This window comes from Xyrauchen texanus, chromosome 21 (genome assembly GCF_025860055.1).
Source record: "Xyrauchen texanus isolate HMW12.3.18 chromosome 21, RBS_HiC_50CHRs, whole genome shotgun sequence".
In the NCBI taxonomy this organism is placed as follows: Eukaryota; Metazoa; Chordata; class Actinopteri; order Cypriniformes; family Catostomidae; genus Xyrauchen; species Xyrauchen texanus.
The window spans coordinates 37,552,411-37,568,210 of record NC_068296.1 but is presented as its reverse complement, the minus strand read 5'-3'; the positions used below and the strand labels follow the sequence as shown (position 1 = coordinate 37,568,210).

The 15,800-nt window shown below is 37.4% G+C and overlaps 1 protein-coding gene across 1 annotated transcript in view; it reads left to right on the top strand.

Annotated features, from left to right (window-relative positions):
• Window positions 1-15,148, top strand: part of LOC127661204 (unconventional myosin-Va-like) — a 146,808-nt gene extending 131,660 nt beyond the window's left edge. Inside the window, exons 31-40 of the mRNA XM_052151811.1 lie at window positions 382-447; window positions 2,129-2,222; window positions 2,450-2,593; window positions 2,763-2,917; window positions 3,037-3,126; window positions 9,462-9,612; window positions 11,051-11,333; window positions 11,606-11,780; window positions 13,988-14,068; window positions 14,596-15,148. Of these exons, the coding sequence (XP_052007771.1) occupies window positions 382-447; window positions 2,129-2,222; window positions 2,450-2,593; window positions 2,763-2,917; window positions 3,037-3,126; window positions 9,462-9,612; window positions 11,051-11,333; window positions 11,606-11,780; window positions 13,988-14,068; window positions 14,596-14,748 (1,392 nt within the window). The 3' untranslated portion in view covers window positions 14,749-15,148. The remainder of the gene's footprint in view (window positions 1-381; window positions 448-2,128; window positions 2,223-2,449; window positions 2,594-2,762; window positions 2,918-3,036; window positions 3,127-9,461; window positions 9,613-11,050; window positions 11,334-11,605; window positions 11,781-13,987; window positions 14,069-14,595) is intronic.
• Window positions 15,149-15,800: the final 652 nt, after the last annotated feature.

Below are 15,800 nucleotides of genomic sequence, written 5' to 3'. Positions count from 1 at the left end.
GATCTGTGTGCTTCAGTGCAAATGTATTGCAGAATCTCACTGTTATTTTAAATGCCATGACAATATAACAGGCACAGTGATGTGCATATTTAATAATGTACATTAAGATAAAACACCACAACCAGACTTTCAAAAACAGACCTGGTTTATGTTTGCAGTACAAAGGGTTCATGAACTATTTATTTAAAAGAATGATATATATATATATATATATATATATATATATATATATATATTTTAGGTAAGCTACTCCTTTAAGAACAGTTTAGATGTTCTACTGTAAAGTCTTTTGTTTTGTGTGGTTCTAAATAAATTCCCAGAGTGTGATTTGTGTTACAACAGGACTGTGTGAGATCTGATTTAGAGATGTTTCATTCACAGGAGCTTCACTCGGACGACCCGAAGGAGTATAAGGCCTACAGAATCAGCATGTTACGCAGGATGGTTGTATGTAGGAGTGTGTGTGTGTGTGTGTATGAGTGTGTGTGTGTTTCAGCATGTATTTGAACACTAACAGACACTGGTGTGTCGCATTGAATATGAGATGCGTTTGAGCTTTAGTTGTGTGTTTAACCCCACAGCGCTGTGAATCAACACACTCTTTTAATCTTTTTCTCTCGCTCTCTGTCAGGGTGAATTGCACAAAAACTTTGAATAACATATCTGGGTCACATTCCTCTCCACAATTAAAAGAAATGAGAAATAACTTTTGGCCTATTTAAAGACCATTAAGAGTTTTTTGACAATTAAGCACATTTTCCTCCCAGTTCATATAATGCAAAAAATGTGCAAACTGGTTTGAGTATTTCTGTAACTGTTTATCTTTTTGGATTTCCATGCGCAACAGTCTCTAGAATTTACTCAGAATGGTGCCAAAAACAAAAACATCCATTTAGGTGCAGTTCTGCGGACAGAAATACCTTGTTGATGAGAGAGTTCAACAGAGAATGGCCAGACTGTTTCAAACTGACAAAGTTTACAGTAACTCAGATAACCACTCTGTACAATTGTGGAGAGAAGAATATAATCTCAGAATGCACAACATGTCAAACCTTGAGGCAGAGGCGCTACAACAGCAGAAGACCACGCCGAACACTTTTTTAAGACCATAGTGTTCCTAATAAAGTGCTCAGTGAGTGTATATAACTATTATAAATATATACACTCACTGAGCACTTTATTAGGAACACTAAACTAATACTTGCTAGGGCCTCCCTTTGCTCTCAGAACAGCCTCAATTCTTTGTGGCATGGATTCCACAATATGTTGGAAATATTCCTTTGAGATTCTGGTCCATGTTGACATGATTGCATCACGCTTTGTGCGCAGATTTGTCAGCTGCACATTCATGCTGCAAATCTCCCATTCTACCACATCCCAAAGGTGTTCAATTGGCTTCAGAGCCGGTGACTGGGAAAGCCACTGAAGAACAGTGAACTCATTGTCATGTTCAAGAAATCAGTTTGAGATGACTTTTGCTTTGTGACATGGTGCATTGTCATGCTGGAAGTTGCTATTAGAAGATGGGTCAATTTTGGTCATGGAGGGATGCGCATGGTCAGCAACAATGCTCAAATAGGCTGTGACATTCAAGCAAAGATTTATTGGTATTAACGGGCCCAAAGTGTGACAAGAAAACATTCCCCACACCATTACACCACTACCACCAGCCTGGACTGTTGACACAAGGCAGGTTGGGTCCATTGATTCATGCTGTTGGGACAAAATTCTGACCATACCATCTGTGTGCCTCAGCAGAATTGAGATTCATCAGACCAGGCAACCCTTGTTTGCTGACGTTACAAAGCCGTCTTAGTTTTTAACCCCTCCCTATCAGCTTCTAGACTTCATTTTCATTATTTTCATTAGTTCTTTTGACTATGGGGTGAAATATGAGCTTGAAATATTTTCGTGGAATTCACCTATCTCTCTCTATCTTTGTAATTCTCTTTTTTTCCACTGTTCAATGAGCTGCATGGACGAATAGATCTTTATAATGCTCTTTTGCAGAATTTGAGGATGCTCCTTTGACCTGCTTTGTCCCGATTCACTAAAATACGCCTTGCTGTTTTCCCTCCTACATAATGATTGTCTGATGATGATGGGATGTTTATCTCTGTTGTTTCAGGATCTAATGGAGCAGCTGGAGAAACAGGACAAGACAGTGCGCAAACTGAAGAAACAGCTCAAAGTCTTCGCCAAGAAGATCAACGATCTGGAAGGTATGAAACACAGACCGCAAAGAGTTTCGATTTGGCTTTTAAAGCTTCAAAGTGTTCAGAAATCACCTGTCATCTGCCACCTGCCAAGCCTTTCCAGAAAAGTGGAAGCAGTTATGGAGGACAAAATCATGATTAAGGACAATGAAATGCCAAAACAAGCACGTATGGGTGTAGTGCTTGGGGGTCCACACTTTTGGTCATATGGGTGTGTCCGTGTGCATGTGTAGGTGGTCAGATGGACGTGTCTCCAGGACAGACGACCGATGAGCCCGTTCACCCGGTGAACATTCCACGCAGAGAGAAAGATTTCCAGGGAATGCTGGAATACAAGAAAGAAGATGAACTCAAACTGGTCAAAAACCTCATACTGGGTAAGACTTTATTAATGTTTGGGCCTCTGAACATGCACTCATAGTGTTTTGAAACATCGAGCTGTGGTGTTCATGCTTGCAACATTGCTGCTCTCTGTTCTCTCCATTCAGTAAAGTGATTTTTTATTTAAGAACAGCCGTCTTTGATGAGTGTTTGTCATTTTGTCAGAGCTCAAACCTCGTGGTGTGGCGGTCAATCTGATTCCGGGTCTGCCAGCGTATATCCTTTTCATGTGTCTGCGGCATGCTGATTACGTTAATGACGACCAGAAAGTGAGATCTCTGCTGACCTCCGTTATTAACAGCATCAAGAAGATACTCAAGGTCTCTACACACACAAATACACACATTAATCATGTATATACAGCACACAACACAATTGATACTCTTTACAGAATAGAATTAAAAAAGCAGAATAACTTCATCCTTTGATTTTTCTACAGAAAAGAGGAGATGACTTTGAGACCGTTTCCTTCTGGTTGTCCAACACATGTCGTTTCCTACACTGCCTGAAACAGTACAGCGGAGATGATGTGAGGTCACACACACACACACACACACATGAACATCCTTTTCTCTCTTGTGTCAAAATTAGTTAATTACATTAACATCTAGTTGTTCAGTTTGAGTGAAAATATTGTTGTCAGTAGTTGAATCTTTAGGCAGTAAATTTGATTGAAGAATGCGGTTGTCAATCCTCTTTGGCCACATTTGTACCTGTTATTAGCACCCATTTCTGACAGTTGAATGATGGGATCTAATTTGAGCTGCATTTGAATCTGTTGTAAAATCACTAAAGCAAGCAGTTTAAATACTCTGTCTTTATAACATTATTTTTCAAACAAACTCTAGACCAATGACAAAAACAACTCCTCACATGCCCACAAAATGACATTTCATCATCACACTTGTAGTAAAAACTTTCAGTCAGTGAACAAGATAAAGACATTGCAAAGAGGGTTGCAAACATCAAATACACACATAGGTGTCGGGCACTCTCTCTCTGTCACACTTTTGTCTCCGGTCACCCTTATCCCTCTCAGGCTTAATCAGCCTAATTAGGGGCCATGTGTTTGTAATCACGACCCAGCCCGGGTCGGAGGCAGTCCTCTGGCCCCTGGTAGACGGAACAGCCCGTCGCGTTCCAGTGGACAAAAGGGGTCTCCAACGTCCTGGCAGCAGTCCTCCCCGCTTGCGGTTGGCGGTCCCAGACCCCGCCACATTTCAGCGGCTGTTAGGGGCCTCCTCCGTCCCCGCTATAGGTGGTTGGTTAGGACCCCCTCCTCCCCTCACGGTCAGTGTCTGTTCCTCTGCTCTCAGGCGGCCGGTCTCCTATGTCCCCTGGAGGATGACCGCGGCTGCTCCATTGAGTTGGATGGTAGTGGTGAGGACTCACTGGACTACGTTGGACTACGGCGCATCCCTCCTCCTTCCTGGGTTGCGGCACCAGTGTAACACATTTCAATGGAAAGGAGGAGGCGAGAAATGGCTTGATAATTTAATGATGATCTTAACCAAAAAAACTAATTCAGACACAGGTGTTGGGCAGCTGCCCGTAACTCTGTCACACTTCCGTCTCCGGTAACCCTTATCCATCTCTGGCTTAATCAGCCGAATTAGGGGCCGGCCCCACCCTCCACCCTGCCACACTGTTTATTTGTGTACATCATAGAGTTAAAGATGTTATGAACAGATGTGGCTCACTTGCTGCGCTTCTTTCATGAAACAAAAACAGAATATGAAAAACATGATTACTATCACATTTTAAACAAGCCCAAAAGCACGTGATACGATGTGTAGATTCTGAGGTACTGTAATCTTCACAGTGAGTATTTGACATCTGAGCTGCTGAAGGGAAGTCAGGCAGGTGCTCCCGGGTCCTAATGCCTGCCGTTTGCAACCTCTTTCAGTGTGACTTATACACAGATGCGACTTATCAGTTTTGTTTTGTTTTGTTTTTCTTCACTCAACTACGCGATTTTGACCTGGTGCGATTTTATTGTCAGGTGCGACTTTATTTCCGTAAAATACGGTAAGTAATTTGTTTGATGAATAAATGATTGGTATCAAAATTATTATTTTATGATTAAACTTTGACAAATAACAGTTTGTTTAAATATATAAAGTATATCCAAATGCATAACTAGTGATAAAATGTAGAATTACTACACAGTAGTTGGCTGCATAGAACACTGCAGCCATCTACTGGCTATTGTTGTAATAACAGGATTTTTCTAGGCAAGATTTTTTTCTTTTTCACCAGATGGCTGCAATCTGCCCCACATTCTCATTTTTTCTTCATGTTTGAACTTATAGAAGTGAAGGTCTTTATTGTTAAATAAATGTTTTGAAGTTAAATAAAATGTGCTTATTTGCATATGCAAAGGGAAGGTGAAATCGAGAAATGTAAACTTAAATAAGATCTATAAAACATAAAATTCCAAAAGAAGTGCTGCGGACAGCAAAGTAAGTGACCCTGCTTGATCAGAATAGGAGGGTTAAACATTGGTGCCTTTCATCATATTGCTGTTGCTGGTGTTTTATAAAAGTAATAAACCACTTACTGCTTTGCGTCTTGCTTATTAATACCCCTGACCCATGGCAAATTCACTGTAATGCATGGCTTGTCATATAAGTAAACAGGGTCCAAAACAATTCTTGGCAACTTTCATAATTTTTTCTTGACCTCAATGAAGAACCGTCTACTCGCAAAAAACACAATCGTAACAACAAATCTAGATTTTAAAATTTTAAGGTGTGGCTTTAAAACAACCATCCAATCATGCAAATATGAGGGAATAGTAATGCAGGCAGTACTGTATGTAGTACACTGATCTATATATATAACTGGATTGCTCATAGAATTCTAAACTGCCAGCAGTAGGTGAAGCTACCGGAAGTGCTCTGGCGGCCATCTTACTATTCCCTACCGACAGAGGGCATCGCGGCATGTGCAGCGTTTAACCGCGAAACAACACTAAAGAGCCCACAGGTTGTAATTTATGACTATGTACATATTAAACACACATTAGTCGTTATCCCCATGTAGAGTGGGCATAACGATCATAATCTTTAATAATCAACAGTAAAAATACAACACCATAGTGTATTAATACCCCTTTTTAAAGCAAAGTTATCCATCTGCAGATTGTTACAGGATGCAATGTTTCTCTGCCTTCATAGTTTAAATCTGTTGATGCTCCTTGTTCATAATGTTGACAAATTATACATCTGCATAATTTGCCAACATTATTAATCATTTTTGACTAGATTATATAGTAAATGTGAACTAATTGGGGGGTGCATGCAAATCAACACATTTTAAAGTTGTTAATAAAAACGACTAGCTTTGTGTTGTATTGTAACTAGACAGTACCTCTTCAGAATAAATATAAACCAAATATAAAAATGTAGTATAGTATACACACACACAATATACAGTGTGTGTGTGTGTGTGTGCATATATATACACACACACACATAAATTAATTTACTTTTACTTAATGGAATTATCCATTTGCATTCATTTCTGGAATATGTACATATCAGCTTGTGAGCATTTAATTATTTCAACAATCCCCTGATCTTTTAAATCATAATTAGAAATAAGTTTATTGACATATGCACACTCAAGGAAATCATACATATTTATTTGTTCAATAACAAAAGCTTCCAAGTACATACAAAAATTTACTTAAACTGAACAATACAATAAAATTTTGCAGATATGTGGGAACAAATCTGCTAATGGATTTAACAACAATCCCACATTATTCAGCTTTCAAAAGAATGGTAGCACGACATGCCATCAGAGCTAGTGGCAACAGTTCTCCACCGGATATCACAGTGACACTGGAGGCAGCATCTTCTGATATGCATTTCAGGCAGTGACGTTCAGCCTGAAACAGAAGACACAGAGAAAAACATCACTGTATGTCTTCCCAGCTTGTCCATGTTCAAAGAGGCTGTGGTGGGGTACATAGCATACAGTTAAAACAACTATGAAGATGATTCTGTGCACTACCTGTTTATCAGCACTCAGTGTCGAGAGCTCTTCCCATGATGAACACACTGATCGACATGAAGTCCTGAGGTGGATTTATAAGACCGTCAGACAGCGTCCTGAAAGTCTGCAAGACAGCTGAGAGATTTCTTCAACAGCACACACTCACAAGGCCCATCTCTGTCCCCACAAAGGTTCTGGATCTCCATGGTGGTTCTGCATTCAAGGAACTTGAGGCAAATGTGTTCAACCTAGAACCATACAACAATCACCTCTTCATACTCCAAGTGCATTGCAGAAAGCTGCACAGACATCAGGCTCCACTTCATTGCCAAGGAAACATGTGCTGCATCACACTCCAAACGGCTTAAGAAAACTCTGGGCAAGCTTGTACTGCAAAAAAGAAGAAAAATTTAAAGTTTGATATAAAGATCAGGGGCCGGTTGCACCAGCTATACAAAAGTTTAAACTTAGCCTAGTTGTAGCGTAAATGAGCACGAAGTCACAATTTACGCACTACTAAATATTAAACTTCAGTACGACGTAACCCTACGTATAAACTAAATATTTACGGAAGACTCCGAGCAGGTGTAACTGATGGAATAAAAAAAGCAGACTGATATTTTATGACATCAATAATCTCATGTTTTGCATAATAGGCATCAATCAAATAATTGTGATTTTGACAATTAATTTACTGTTTTAGGTGTTTCATAAATATGATGATTTATTACCATACAAACTCACTAATTCATTTATACAGATTTTTACAAGCTTGAGAATATATTTCATACAATAAAATAAGGGTATCCTTTTCAGGCTTCAAAATCATATGAATGACAGTCAAATATAAAAGTATAAAATGTTAAATAATTAAAATAATATCTTAATTATCAAAATATGTTTCTCAAGAGAGCTGCTCTTGTGAAGTCCGCAGTGAAGGTTTGTACATCAACCGTAACAAAATCAAATTGAAGTTCATGGATTTTTAATACTTCTGTGTACAAATATGAACGCTGCTTAATAGATCAATGCAGGTAAACGTCATATTATGCGACTACGCATCACTTTACGGAGAGTTTACGACTTACTAGTTAAGACTTGCCATAAGAACAGGTGGAGCAACCAAATTAAGCACCGACTTAGTTGCAAACTAACTAGTAGTTACGAAGCCTTGAACTTTATACCCCAACTTAAGACCTTACGCACAGCTATTTACTCAACCTCATGTCCTTCCAAACCTGTATGACTTTTTCTGTGAAACACAAAAGATGACATTTAAAAAAAAAATTTTGTCCATATAATGAATGCCATTGGTGACCAAAACAAGCTATTTTGCTCACCATTTACTTTCCTTATATGGAATACAAAATACATTTTTGGGGGTTCTGCAAAAGAAAGTCACATGGATTTGGAAGGACAAGAGGTTGAGTATATGATGATAGAATTTACATATTTGGGTCAACTTTTCTATTAATATTAAATGTTATATATGTTATACTATCTGAAACACAGTAATTTTATGAGACTTATACTGCATGTTGCAAAAGTATCTTCATTGCAAATAAAAAATATTTTTTACTCTGTTAAAACAGCTCTTCAGTGAAGCCAGGCTGACAACTGTCTCCTCTTACAGCTTTTCCTCCTGTTGCAAACCAATTCCAGTTTTATCTAACATTCAGTGGGATGTTTATTGAAATCCAAACGGAAAACTTACCTTGTTTAACTTCAACAATATCCATGTGCTCCTTGTCAGGGCTGGACTGGAAAGAGAAATCGGCCCGGGATTTGACATAACTGGCCCAAAAGTTGTTGGGGAGAGTATTCAGCTAACGCGCGGCTCGTTTAGCTTATCGCGGCCGACACTGCGGCCCGCTCGGTTCTCCCGATGGCCAGTCCACACTGATCGGCCCCTAAGTGCGTCGGTCCACCGGAAAAATGTCCGGTAGGCCAGATTACCAGTCCAGCCCTGCTCCTCGTCTATTCCAATTGATCACTTTATAAATGATGCCCGTGAGCTGGACCGTATTCAGGCCTGCACTGCAAAAAGTACAAATCACACACAGAGAATTAATGAAAGCCCACATTATATTTATCATATGTAACCAGTGTTGATCTGCAATTAGATATTCAACTTGACCAAAAAAGCTAACTTGGTGAGTTATACTGTTATTCATTGTGGTTATTTTCCTAAGTTAACGTTAGCTGCATAGCTAATATTCATTTATCCTAAGAAAATAACCACAATGCACGTTCAACGTAAACAAAAGCTACAAAACATAATTATGTATTCAGAATAAAAACTTTAAAGCCTGCTAAAAATATGTTTGAAAATGTCTACTGATATCTTACCTCAGTTTCTTAAACTTGTTTCTATTGAGGTAACACGTGCGCCGCTGAACGTAATGCTGCTGCAATAAAGAGTAACATAACACGCTCACATTTAGAATAAGCAGGGGGGAAAATGAAAAGTCAAAATAAATAATGAATTACATATTTAGGAAGATTGCATTGTGATGCAGTGTATGCAGACATAAAACATTGTTTTTAATGTGACTGGATAGGTAAAAATTACTCACCAAAACGGACGATTTCCCATCGAGACACATAGGAATACAGAACGTTAGGGAATACCAAGATGGCGGCGCAGTAGCTTCACTGTTGTGACGTCATGAGCTATCCAGTTATATATATAGATCAGTGATGTAGTCATGAAATCAGAGGCCCTGTCCCAATGAATCTTGTTAATAGCAGGTGTATCTAGAGCTTTTGTGTGTACAGAACTGGATTGAAGACTGCAGTGTGTCTGTGTTCATAATCTCTCTGTGTGCAGTGATACTCAAACACTCTCTCCTTCATCTCCAGCAATTCATGAAGCATAACTCCCCCAAACAGAATGATCACTGTCTTTCCAACTTTGACCTGGCCGAGTACCGGCAGGTTCTGAGTGACCTGGCCATTCAGATCTACCAGCAGCTAATCAAGTGTATGGAGAACATCCTGCAGCCCATGATCGGTGAGCATATGAGCTTCACTAAACAGATACGCCATTTAGCACAAAGATCTGTGTCTTACTCACCAACCAGCTGTTTTCCAGTTTAACCAGGAGCTAAATGTGGTTAGGTTTGGGAATGGGGTTGAGTTAGGGGATTTCAAATATTGAAATGAAAGTATAATGTACCTGTAACTAAACTTATATTTATAAGTATAATGTAACATATTGTGGTTAAACATGTATGATGAATTTGAAGATTGCTGAGAATGTCATGAAAGTGTCCATACTTGGGTGAGAATGGCATGACAATGACGTTTTGATAATACATGCAATAAGTCGCTACAATGACGTCTTAGTCATGAGTCTGCACTGACAAATTAAGTAACGGTCCTTCTTTTTAGTGCAAAAATGCCTCCTTTCCACATAAATTAGGCTTACAATAGATAGATATTGTTCCTTATTCACACAATACTGCACAATTTGCCTGGTGTAATAAACATTGCACTATTATTAGAGGAGGAATTTTATTTTAATGAGATGTATGTGTACATTTACTTTTGATTTGGCAGCAGAAATTCATAAAATGATTAAATGATGAAGTAGAGCATTATAACCTGGCATAGATCCAGATGTGCGGTGTAGTCAAGCGCAAATTAATTACACAAATAAAATTGGGATCATTTATGGGATAAGATATCTTTTAGATTACACTTTTAGGCAAAATAATTTGATTACTTTTGGATTATCTAGTGCATGTTTTGACAAATCGATGATTGATTGACGAGTTTGTAGGGAAAGCTGTTTCTTTTTTTTACCTTTTTGACCTAATATTGACCTTAAGACATGCCAGTCTATTGATTTCTGTGGCAATTCATCACTATGGCAAGTGATTTTCTAGTACCAAATGATCAATATATCATGATTACTCAAGGATAAGGTGATGGAGTGATTGCTGCTGAAAATGGGGTCTGTATAGATTTGATAAAAAATGATCATTTCAGAAATAGTATCATGGTTTGTGCTGTTTCTTACACGTTATTGGATAAACAGATTCACTTTACGTCACCAACTGGCTCATATTACACACAAAAATGATCTTTTGTCACCACCTGCTGGCTAACATATGTAATTTCAAAAATAAAGACTAACTCCTAACACATATACACTAAGTTTACACTTTAGTTTAGAACGGCAGGAACACAAGCAGAGTGATACACACACAGTGAAGCGTCCGAGTGCTGGTGGTGTCAGACCATCAGTGCTCATGGAACGTCTCTCGTCCAATCAGATTCAAGGACCGGAACTAACTATGGTATATATATATATATGACAGATGTGAAGCCCTCACTGGATGTTTTTTGTTTTTGGCACTATTCTGAGTAAATTCTAGAGACTGTTGTGTGTAAAAATCCCAGGAGATCAGCAGTTACAGAAATATATTTCTGTCTTCTGTCGTTAGTCTCTGGGATGCTTGAACATGAAACCATTCAGGGCGTGTCTGGAGTGAAGCCCACGGGTCTCCGTAAGAGGACATCTAGTATCGCTGACGAGGGGACGTACACACTGGACTCCATCATCCGTCAGCTGAACACCTTCCACTCCATCATGTGTCAACACGGCACTGACCCGGAGCTCATCAAACAGGTGGTCAAACAGCAGTTCTACATCATCGGAGCCGTCACACTAAACAACCTGCTGCTACGTAAAGACATGTGCTCCTGGAGCAAGGGCATGCAGATCAGGTGTGTGCACATGTATATATACAGTAAACACAGACGTATTTGAACACTTTGAGTCACACTTTAAAATGACTGAATGTCATTGCATTAGAAAACAAAATATCAGAGCTAGAGCTTTTCACATAACTAACTTTAGCCATGTAAGCATGTATATTACATTGAAATGTCAAAAGAGGATGTACTGTTAGTTTAGGATTCAGATGTTAGCCATATTTCAGTGTGTGTGCCCTGTAATCTTATGTCAGGTGTAAGGGTACATGTGTTTGTTTGTTCAGGTATAATGTGAGTCAACTGGAAGAGTGGTTGAGAGATAAGAACCTCATGACGTGCGGTGCTAAAGAGACTCTGGAGCCGCTCATTCAGGCTGCTCAGCTGCTGCAGGTGAAGAAGAAAACCGATGAGGATGCTGAGGCCATCTGCTCCATGTGTAATGGCCTCTCTACTGCACAGGTAACACACACATCAGGGTTGAGCAATATGCAGAATTTAATTGGCTCCCATTCTAAAATGATCAGTTGGTTTAATTGAATTGGCCACATCCTGCAATAAGTTGAATTAGAATGACAGGAAATGGAATTAACTGAATTGCAATAATGAGAAAAATCATCCAACATAATCACACGTGGAATTTCGATAGTCCATGCCAAGTTGTGCAACAAAAGATATATTCATACATTTATGCTAATTATGCAGAATATTAAAATTATTAACACATCAATATAGATCTGAATTTTGCCATATAACATCACAACATGTCCACCACATTGTGTTTACATAATTAGTATTTTTAGATAAATATCATAAAAATAAATATTTACTTTAAAATCTGAATCTATTGATTATATAATTAAATACATTGAGTAAATTAGAGCATTCTGTGTAATGAAGAGTTCTTCCATTGTCTATAAAATGTAAGTTAATTTCTTAAATATCGTGATATATTATTAATTAAAAATATATTTCTGTTGGTGGCATTTCAGACCGATTATTAATATATAATATTTATAAAATGCAATGTTTCTGGAAATATGTTACTACATGTTTCCTAGATGTTGTGTACATGTATATGATAATAGGTTTAATGGTAATTAATTTAATAAATACAGTATTAGGGGTTTGAAGCGCAAGTTTCATCACAACAGACTTATATCAATAATTTTACCCAGCGATCCGATGTTTGCCAATAATTCAATGGCTGCTGCAATGCAATTTCGATTTGATTCAATTCAGTGGCCTGCGATCGATATTTATATATTTTCTGCCTATTTTACACAAAATCAGTTACATTTATTATCTCAAAAATGCAACCAAAATATAATTTGAATATTTTATTAAGCTCTCTGAAAAATGAAAATCCAGTACTCACATCGGGACATCTGCAACAATATAAGGTACTTGAGTTGTTGAAAAAAATAATACAGATAACTTCAGGCTTCAGTCACATAAGAAGCATATTTAGCTTATAAAGCGGGATGAATATCATAATGTTTTTGCATTGCCTGCCGGAAATGCGTACGGATGAGAGTGTCAAAATAAAGGTGCATCTTATACAAATATACATTGACGTTTACGTGTTAATGGAATGATATTGCATCGTTGGCTATTTGATCGACTTGACAGGTGGTGCTGGGGAGGAGGAGGGTTTCAGAGAACTCTTGTAGCACGCGGCATGGAAACTGTCTTACCTGCAAACAATTTAAATGCTTGACAATGAGAGAGTATGCAAGTTGATTGGCTTAACCCTCCTATGGTATTGTCATTTTCTATCAAAATAAATGTTAAAATCTCATTTAATAAAAATTGTTTCCTTTATCTGAGCAGTACAAGACTTGGTGACTTTTGGTATATACTGTCAAAATTGGCCAACCATTGAAAATTAATGGGAAAGACCAAAAAACAGAGCAACTGCTCAAATACAATCAATAAATAAGCCACAATGCAAAAAAATAAATAAAAAACAGATAGGAATTACAGGGCGAGACATCCTCAGTGCAAATCACTCACACATAATGTTACACACACACAAAAATGCGGAGACAATAACACAATAAATCAGTCATAATGCTAAACACACACTGAGATGATAATGCACTCACATCATCAATAAGTGGAGCTCTACTGCCATCTTTTGGCAATTGTTGGCATTACAAGTCATCTGTTGTTTTACAGCTGATGGCAGCAATCTGACACACTATCTCTCTCTCACACACACACACACACACACGTTTGCAAAATACATTTTTACTATAGAAAGTTTGAAATCGCTACATGTTTACTCTGATTATTCTGTTTTATCCTCTAATTACAGTTTATTTCCTTGACATTTTTATGCATTTTATTTGAATTATGACATTTTTAAGTTTTAAATAAATTATTGGTAGAAAAATGTTTATTCTGTGTCTTCTCTTTGTAACACCAAGGTCAGGTTTGATTGCAAGCATAATGACATTAAGTTACTGAAATGACATGTTATTTATATTTTGTTCAGCAATCTGCCTCCAAGAGTTTTATGATGCAACTTTTGTCATTTATGTGAATGTTTTTATTTTATTTACATCTTATTTGAAATAAAATTCAAATTAAATGGGACTCGCATACAAAATCGATCTCCCTCACACACTCACACATATTCATCATCTCTCTCTTTCTCTCTTCAGATTGTGAAGGTGCTGAACCTGTACACACCTGTGAATGCGTTTGAAGAGCGCGTGTCTATAACCTTCATAAGAACAATACAGGTATGAGTCAAAAATACAGCCATACTGTGGGGGGACCACATGAAATGTTATTTCACAGTATAAGTAATTTTATATCATGGTAATGATATATATCAGATATATACAGGTATAGCTTTTATATGTGTATTAAATAACCACGTGATGACACCTATTTAGGGATTATCTAATAAATGGAGTACTTTATAAATTAAAGCTACTTTATTTCATTTGATTAATTTCATTTTTTAATTGGAACTTTATGGACACAAAAAAATAAATAAATATCCTCATCTTGACTTGTTTGGGCCAGACTCAGTATTTCCATGTTACTTCATGTTTCTTCTTTGCATAAAGTATTGTAAAGCAGTTCTGTCCACAGATAGCCGTGCAAATATCTGAACATTATAGTAAAATCTCTACCAGTGCACAGTGTATTTGGTCAGACCGCCCAGCCGTACCTGTACTCACACCAGTTAAATGAGTATATGTGTGTCAGTGTTTATACGTTTATATGTGAATGCTCTGACTTGCATCTTTTCCTCCGTCAGACACGTTTACGGGATCGAAAGGAGTCGCCGCAGCTGCTGATGGACACCAAACTAATCTACCCCGTGACCTTCCCGTTTAACCCGTCCTCCCTGGCCCTGGAGACCATTCAGATCCCTGGCAGCCTCAATCTGGCCTTCCTCACTCGTGTGTAGACCTGCCAATCACTTCACCTCAGCCAATCACGCGGCAGGAACAGACAGCTAAAATATATCAATAAAAAAAAAGACAAATTATAAAAACAAACCACACACTCAAAGAGAGTGCAATTCAGACATCGCCACAGATCCCTTTTATTGCTCTCTCCTTCACGCATCGCTTGTGTTTGTTCAGAGGCGTAGTCTCACAAAAGCTGAAAAGAATCCTACAGGTCATACTTCACCCCAAAATCAAAAGGAAAAAATGAAAAAGTGTTTTTTGATTAAGGAAGCCTTATTTTTAGGACCATTAAGAATTTTTGACATTATTTTCATAACAATTTCAAGCACATTTCTCACACCAATGCTCATTACTTTAATGCAATATATATATAAATTCTATTGTAAAGTAATTATACATCATGTTAGTGTTTGTTCAAAACTAAAATCATTGTATTATGCCATTTTTATAGGATTAACAGTAATGAGAATATAATGTGAATTATCATTTGGAATAATGGGGATTATAGTATACATTATATATATATATATATATATATATATATATATATATATATATATATATATATATATATATATATATATATATATATATAGTAAGTAAAATTAAAGTAAAATGATAGTAATACGTGCAATTTGTTTGTTATTTCAGTAATGAGAATTATTAAGGTGTGCTTATGTTTCAAGAAAATATTGCCACAATGCAAAAAAGCTTGAGGGTCCTAGAAACATTCTTCCTGTTTTAATGAACAAAAACTTGTTGGGGGTCAAGTGTGACTGGGTGTGTTTTTGTGAGATTCACTCCAAAAGATTGAATATTTTAAGGATGTTTTCAATGTACAAAGTTTTGCATAATGAATGGAATGTTAGGGAAGGCAAAGAAAAAGTCCAAATCACTCATTCACGGGGCTGTATAATCTTATACATATATAAATATCTATGAATATTATGTATGATGCTTGGATATTTTATTTATTGCTTTACCTATCAGATATTTTTCTCTCCATTGCTAGCTAACATGGATATCCAGTTGCTCATCCGTATTACAT